The 8,308-nt window shown below is 38.0% G+C and overlaps 1 protein-coding gene across 1 annotated transcript; it reads right to left on the bottom strand.

The window, feature by feature from the left end:
- Positions 1-526: 526 nt before the first annotated feature.
- LOC147855186 (serine carboxypeptidase-like 42) lies at positions 527-4,846 on the bottom strand. Its single transcript, XM_087330345.1, has 10 exons — positions 4,459-4,846; positions 3,479-3,586; positions 3,263-3,358; positions 3,073-3,165; positions 2,883-2,965; positions 2,529-2,810; positions 1,785-1,918; positions 1,378-1,470; positions 927-1,044; positions 527-842 (listed from the first exon to the last, which is right to left on the bottom strand). Exons 1-10 carry the CDS (start codon positions 4,787-4,789, stop codon positions 690-692), a joined length of 1,491 nt encoding a protein of 496 aa, XP_087186471.1. The 5' UTR covers positions 4,790-4,846; the 3' UTR covers positions 527-689.
- Positions 4,847-8,308: the final 3,462 nt, after the last annotated feature.

Genomic DNA, 8,308 nt, shown 5'->3' with positions numbered 1-8,308 from the left:
TCCTAATATCCGGCGGTATGGGACGTCGGTGGTAGGTTGGCTATGTCTAGATCATAGCTCGGGGGTGGTCGGGTGGAACGGGTTCTTCTATCCAATCTATTTTCTTCCTTTTTACTTGATTTGGTCTATTGATTAGTAATAGACTCTTAACAAGTGGGGGATAGAGACTGCATGGGGAACTTCCTCTTTCAATAATTCTCCATCTAAGGAAAATGTTTGCTAGGTTTTCAAGCACGAGACCACTTAAGATTCAAGAATATTTCATAGACTGACACCGATAGTCCCCACATCATCAATCATAGATTCATATGTGACAAAATGATTATTGATTCCTACAGCCCTAGAACCTCAATATCATCTTCTAGCAAAATCAAGACCATTTTAATGAGAATGCCATGCCCCATCTTCATTGACATGAACAAAATTAATCATATCCCATCCTGTATCTTCAGTAAATTCTACAACTATAATACACTCCCACCTATCAAGCAAACATTGGCCAGATCTATGAAATGATACCAGCATAAAATAGGAATGTGGGCAAATATTTCAAGAGCATCACTGTTATTAAACACATTCCAAGATGTCATTGAAGTTGATAGGAGTATCCATATCATACAAGAACAAGGTCATGTGGACTATGAATGCTTTCCACCAAATGTAGCATTTTCCAAAGTATGTTACATGTATTAATGTTCATGTGATGGAAGTCTTTGGTCATTGATAAAGCTTTTGAACATTACCAATGCTCGTGCCGGTTGAGCATAAGGAACCATGTGTGCTGCCCCTCGCACCGTTGCAAATGTTAAGTTCTCTCCATAAGAAATTGCCCAACCTGCAACCTGTTCATGAGAAACAACATCTGATGACATGTTTTTCTTTTGTCACCGGTGTCCATTGACCATTTATCAACAGTTCATATATACCTGATGATTCTCATACCACGCACTATAAGGGATCGAAGTTTGTAGATGGAGATCCCTTGCAAGTTCACCAATTATGGTCCTTGTTCCAATCAAAGGAACCACGGCATCCTGATCACCGCTGTGATGTCATATTAATTGACATTAACTACATTGGAGTGTTGTTTTTTCTCAGAAGTTACACATTGTCGCCAAGTGTCAGAACTAAAAGAATAGTTGAACATGCATTGCATAATATGTGTGTAGATATGGATGCAGTTATGAATATGGACATGGGCATGGAAATGGTAATGGACATGGGCATGGAAATGGTAATGGACATGGACACATTTATGGATATGATGAATGGATGCCCACGTCCATATCCATAAATGTATCCATGCGTATGTACATGTATATGTATGTATGAGACACCCACACAAGAATAAGAGAATAATCAATGTAAAATATCAACCTGAATATCAAAATCCGAAGACCTTGTTCATGCAGAAACTTCAAAATTGGCAGCATATCAATCTTAGGATCTTCAGAACTGTAATTTAGTAACCTGAAATGCAATTAAAATGTTAGATTTCTTTTTTGTAGGTTGTCTTAAACCTTAACGATCTAGGAGCAGATGACTATGACAGGTACACCGACCGAGAGGTGACCTAGTGTGGTACGGAAAACCAGAATATACAACAACGTTGAAAATCTATGGCTCCTCTATTACTGGCTTGCGGCATGCAAATAAAAGCCATATTTCCGATTATATTTTAAATCACAGAAACAAACTACTTCACATGAGAGATGTGACTTTACTTCAAATAAATAGTTGGAAAAATATAGAGAAAACAAGAAAGCACTAAATATTAAGGCTACCTGCTGCATACAGACCACGGATATGGTAATGCTGTCACATTTGCATGAAGCGCCTTTTGGACTTCAGGCAAATTTAAGTAGAAGTTTCTCTCACTGGTAATACAAACATCTACACCTTCACTTATTTGCGCTATCTGCATCAAATTGTTGCATGGAAACACATAGAAGTTTTTTATCAAATACACACAAGAACCAAAATACATTCAAAGAGAAAAATTGACACATAGAAGTTCTACATCAAATCTTCACACAGACACAATAACTCCAAAGGGAAAACAAGTTCTTTTACAGTAAATGCCAGAAATTAAGTACTTTTCCTTCAACAAGGAAAGAACCAACTTTCACGCATATTTTCCAGCAATTTTCAACACAAACAATTAAAGCAATGCTGTTCTTTTACATAAGGAAGGCACACAAGAAGTTTATATTGAACATTAGGGGGTCCTATGATTAACGCTTTGCAAACCTAGTTAGGTATGCCCTGGCTCAACCTACAGAAGTTCATATGAATCCATATGTCCAAGGAATCACAGTAGGATAAATTTCTAAATATTCCAATCTAATGCTAGATCAGTTGTTCAGACAACTGCCGAATGATGGATTTCAACCCAAAATAAACAAACCTTCATCATTGTGGCCAAGTGATAATTTCAATCTGAAATAGTATATGATTCACCATTGTCTTCATCCAACATTATACAAATCTTAGATCATATTATATATTACATACATATGATTGCAAACCTTCTTCCGGAGTCGTAACTCCTGTTCTATGAGTGCCGGGTAGCATACATCCAAAATCACATCATAATTGTTGATATAGTTGCCGATTTCATTATCCGCAAGATTGAGCAAATTATAGCAGTTCTCACTCACATTGTTGTGTCCAATATTCAGCACAAAGTTTTCAAAGCCACACAACTTTTGAATGTCATTGTAGACAACATCAGGGATGATGCCGTGTGACCAAAGATATGTGTAGGTTGACAACAAGTCAACAGACAGCCGTAAAAGAGGGTTCCCAATCTGCAACGTTACCATAAAATATCAGTTAGATGAAGAGTCTAGTGTTAAAAAAAACACATGTGATGGTCTTACAGCAATTCCTTTAAGGTTGAACTCGAACCCATCTTTGCCTTTGTAGGAAACCAAAAGAGATGCCAACTGTGGAATATAATGTCCTGCCATAGAGAAATACAAGACTTGATTTTCTTTCTGTTTTCTCTTTTGTTTCTCAACTGAAAAATCTCACAAATGGTATTCTAAAACATATCATGTTGAACCGCACCTGCATAGCTCTCACCGATGAGGTAAAACGGATGGTGTCGGTACTCAGGATATAGTTTGAACCACTCGACAAGGAAAGATAGTGTGTCTTTAGCTGCAAGAACCTGCTTCTTAATTAGTTTTAGTGGAGAAAAGCATACCAGCTTCTCAAATTACGTGAAGAAAGGAGAATGATATCATTTCTACGATACCAGTTGGGCCATCCCCAGCAGAAACATAATCATGAGTGGAATTTGAGTATGACCAACCAACTCCAGCAGGGGATTCCAAGAATATGATGTTGGAAACTAAGAAAAACACGTGTGTCTATGTACATATGTTAAATTACCCAAAAATCTCTAATGAATGAATGGAAGAAGAAGGATGATTGTTGTTTGGCTCTTTTTTCTTAGATTTTTTCTTCTTACCTTTATTCCATGCATACTTGTTGACAATCAATCCCCTTCCATCACTCCGTGGGTAGAATGGCCCTAACTCTGTAAACGCGCCACCTCCAATTGAAGAGCATCCTGGGCCTGTCATACCACACCGATTGGAAAAGAGCATCACATAAACAAGAGTACACAACTTGGGTGGAATAGAGTTCATAAAGGTGGGTATCATGGAAGCTTGAAACCCTTGGTTGGGCCCAGTGTTCCGGGCCATCGAATATATTTTTCATGACTGAAATGGAAACGAATTCTAGCAGAAAATATCGAGCGATTTGATGAGTTTGTCATATTTGTTTCTCCACATGGGGAAAACGTTTCAGGCCTTCACAGACAAGATTCAATGTGTCTTTCAAATGGTTCTGTGTTACATAAATGATCAATCGTTGTTACCAATTCAGTTTGTCACACAAGATTTGATGTGAGGCTACAAGATTGACACACCCAAGTGAACACAGAGGCAAATGTTTCTCATCGTGTCACAAGGAATGCTTGGCATGACTCCAGTATGGAATGTTTGTATCATAATGATGCAATGAAACCTGGTCAGATAAGCACTGCTAGCAGGGCTTTTCTTCTAACTTACTCTGGAGAGTCCATGGTTCTCTTTGGTGATTAGTTTTGTCTTGCCTTTCACTTTTGTTCATGATTCTTTTATGCTTATATTATTCTAATCTTTGAAGAAGGCAGATTTTCATCATTGCATTGTGACCGAAACAAGGGGCAAATGTTTTGCAATGAGGATGTTAAAATCACAATCCAAAACATGGGCAGAAGACAACGGAACACAATGCGCACGCAATGTGACTTGCAACGAATGCAAACGATGAAACCCTATCGAACAAGAAGAGGCCATAATAAAAAAGGGTGTTCTTGTGTTCAAACAATACATAATGCAGTGAAATCTATTTAAAAAGAGCATGATCTTTGATGTAGCCAAATGCATTAGGGCTACTAACCTCCATTGAGCCAGAGTGCGAGGGGAGTATGAAGATCAGAGCCACTATGATGATGATGATGATGATGGTGGTGGTGGTGGTGATGATTCGCAGTATCTGTAATCTTGTCATTGTTATGAGCATCATCAGGGGTGGTGACAAAGTAGTAGAAGAGGGCACGCCCAGCGCTGGAATCAACGGTGATGTAGCCTGCATACTGTCGGAAATCCACGCTACCTTCCTGGCCTGGCAGCTCCTCCACCAAGTGCGACTGGGGGGCCCCAGAAACCGCCAAAACAGCCAATGCCGCAGCTAAAACCAGCACCATCAGGGGAGCAGAGCCCATCCCCATATGTATATGTATGTATGTATGACTGTATATCAATCCAACCAAAGAAGCCTAAAGGCAGCCTTCCTTCCAAGGCTTGAGGAATGGGAGGAAGAAGAGGAGAGCCAGAAACAATCCTAGGCCCTTCACTCTTGATTCCTCAATATCACTCTCCGATTCTCAGACACTCCGATCCAATCCGATCTGTTTGTTGCTTCTCGGACAATCCGATCCGATCCGTTTGTTACTTCTCGACACTTTCTTTACTTGGGTCGGCGGCACCCGAGGCTTTGTCGAGCACACATCTTTTTCGATCGAGTGTCGACCGATTCAATTGTGTTTTTTAGTAGCGGCTCCTCCGATGTTTCCGATGTCGAGACGTGCTTTTAATGGACCTCCGATTCTTGGTGCACCAACCTCTTTTGTCCGGACCCCACGATTGACCTTTTCACTCTGTAGAACACAAACTAGAGAGGGGGGGGGGATGAGGGGAGAAGGGTAGCATTAGAAAGGTATGCCAATCAAAGCTCCTTTCTATTGGTTCGTCATTCATTCAAGATTGCATCCTATCCTCACTTTTTTACCGATGCTTTTTGCAAAATGTTGAAAACGTGATTCCAAGTGCAAACATTGTGACTAAATCAAACACTTGTGTTGAAGCTTCTTTTCACAGTACACCGTCCATCACCTTTGTCCATCATTGGTGTTGTATATATCTACCTCAAATTCTTCATTTTCCTTGGCCTATCCATCCACCTTCACTTATTGATTTTACAAGAATGTGACATCCATTCATTTGGATTCGTTGTAGGCAATCTCTCAAGTACTTGTTTCCCACATACAATTGCTTTTCACTTCAATATCGTTCTTTATGCACGTGTTGATCAACTACCTCTGTGATGGTAATTACTTCATGACCTAGTAACAATGCAAAATAAAACACATTTTGAACAACTTGTTGATGACCAAGACGAGTGTTATATGCTCACACTAGCCCATGGTAGGGCATCATGTTGATCCTACGTGATAGATCCTGAGTGTGTAAATGAATGAATTATTTAGATGCCTTTGCTATATGGGGAATCGAGGCTTATAGTAAGTGTTGTAAACTTTCAATATAAACACACATATTTGAATAGTACTTGATATTTTACTTGCATTTTCTTTTATGTAAATACATGTACATGATTTCAAGTTTAGGTCTCTTCACTACATTTATCAAATATTCCAAGTAACACATTGCTTTCTGTCCTTTGTGGACAACCTTATGAAGTAAGTCATATTTAAATGTACTCTCTCTCTCTCTCTCTCTCTCTCTCTCTCTCTCTCTCTCTCTCTCTCTCTCTCTCTCTCTCTCATAATTGATCAAATATAAAGTGTAGGGCTATAATTCATAGGAATAAAATATCTTATTGACCCACTCGAAAAACCCTCAAGAATCTCATTACATCTTTCTTGATACATTGTAGTGAACCTGTAGCATCATATAGGATAATGGCCAATGCAATTGGCAAACATGACCCTTGCAAACCTACAAACCCCAACTCTTCTTGTGTCAACCTCTTGATGTTTCACATTATGAGTTTTGCAATACAAAAATGCTTTTGAATCACTGGATATGTCTTTGAACCCCATATTCAACAATGAAGCAATACATGCATTTCACGTATGTAAATTATGACATAATCCTCAGTATTGTGACAACTCAAAACAAAAAACAAAGATTGAAAATTTGGAGAATGTGCTCCTAACTCCACACCTTGAGCAAACACCTATAAAAAAAGGGTAACTCCATATTGGCTACATTCCGAAAGGTAATACTCTTTCTATGGAATGTAATTCCTAAAGTTTATCCACCTATCATAATCGTCAAAATAAACACCTTAGCTTGTAAAAGAAACAAGATAGCAACCCCAATTGCACATGATCTACCAACTATTGGACCTTGTGATCACCCTCCATAATTCTTACAAATTAGTTTGTCACATGCATAAGTTGTTTTTACTTTGGATGGCTTTTGAGAACGACAAGTGTCTAATGTATATCCAATATAGCCTCAATCAAATCTAGATGTGGGCACTATTGTTGATAAAAACTATTGCAACCTACTAATGTGGGCCTTCACAAATAGTTTGTATACTCCGTCATTATGGAAATAGGTTTATAAATTATGATGAAGAGAGGTCTTACACAAGAGTTTTATTACATCCAACCTTCCATGATTGAGGCATATGTCTTGAATTCTTGACTTCTTGAAACATAATTGTGAGTGGTTCCTTTTGTGATTGTACATACTTTTGAAAGAACTTATTTATAAGTTTACCCTAGTTAGGCCTTTTATCATTTGAAAAATGTAGCATCACTCTTTCCACTTAATCCTCTACGAAGTCTATCTCAAGGATTTGTGACATCTCTTCACGCACATGGCCTATTGCTCTTGCCAAAAAACATCATTATCTATACTAATAGGAAAAGCAAATAATTTCATAAAATATTCCTCTCACTTTACAATAATGAATTATGGCTCTGCATGCATCTATCCATTCACTTTTAGGCTTGCCACATTGTACCTAGCATGCAATTTATATGCATGTGCCACTTGGCTGCCATTAAAACCATTAATATTGACACTAAAACCTCCACCATCAATAGCATTCTCATCTTCATATCAATTAAACCAAAGAAGGTTTCACATTTTGAGAAGAAAGAGGAGAATTTGTTTCTGTCTCATGGTATCTGATTAAAAAAAAGGGTCCTTTCAATAAACTGAGAAAGGGGTTGGTTTGCGCAAAGTACTTGCATGTCCATAGACTCGTACATTTTTTGAATTTTTGTCAAAATATTCTTGACCTTTTTTTGTTATTTGGGTTCATGCATGAGGGTTTAAATTATATTTTGATGACTCTCAATCAATCAAATTGAATCATGGGTTCACCGTTCACCTATTAAGAGTCAAGACAAAGTTTATGAGTCAACAAATATTGGTTACTACCAAAGTTTGTCAAGAATTCGTAATTAACTATTCTAATGGAATCAAATTGCCTTTATTATAGTACAACCAAAGTTTTTTTTTTTTACAAAATAAAGCTACTTTCCCATTAGTTAGGAAGGATTATTACAAGGAGACTATACAAGGAAGCTTATACACAAAACGGGGATTATTATAGTACAACCAAAGTTATTTTATTGGTCCATCATTCATTCAAGTGTCATCATTGTCTTTTATTGATGTTTGCTCTACTTATCATCTACAAAAGGTTAACTATGTGATTCAAGTGGCACCATCATTCACCCACAGTCAAATTTCCAAACATGATCACTAATTGTGTTGAACCTCTTTCGCAGTACTCCTCCCATCATCTTTGTACACGACACATCCATCATTGATGTTTTCTCTCTACCTAACTTCCACTTTCCTCCGCACATCCACCATCACTTATTGCACTTGCATGAATGTGACATTCACCAATTTGGGATAGTTATAGTCTCCTCACTGTTATCTCCCACACACAATCCCTTTTCATCTCAATAATGGTCTTTATG

The sequence above is a fragment of the Azolla caroliniana genome, unplaced genomic scaffold (assembly GCF_043228905.1).
Source record: "Azolla caroliniana isolate FFs.n. ecotype wild unplaced genomic scaffold, voAzoCaro1.0.p SCAF_14, whole genome shotgun sequence".
NCBI lineage: Eukaryota > Viridiplantae > Streptophyta > Polypodiopsida > Salviniales > Salviniaceae > Azolla > Azolla caroliniana.
Note: the sequence above shows the minus strand (reverse complement) of the source record. Positions and strands in the feature narration are given on the sequence as shown.

Coding starts and splice junctions, on each gene's coding strand:
- LOC147855186 (XM_087330345.1), bottom strand. CDS start 4,789: ATGGGGATGGGCTCTGCTCCCCTGATGGTGCTGGTTTTAGCTGCGGCA. Junction 3,587..4,458: donor CGCACTCTGGCTCAATGGAG/GTTAGTAGCCCT, acceptor GTGGTATGACAG/GCCCAGGATGCTCTTCAATT. Junction 1,045..1,377: donor CTTCGGATTTTGATATTCAG/GTTGATATTTTA, acceptor ATGACATCACAG/CGGTGATCAGGATGCCGTGG.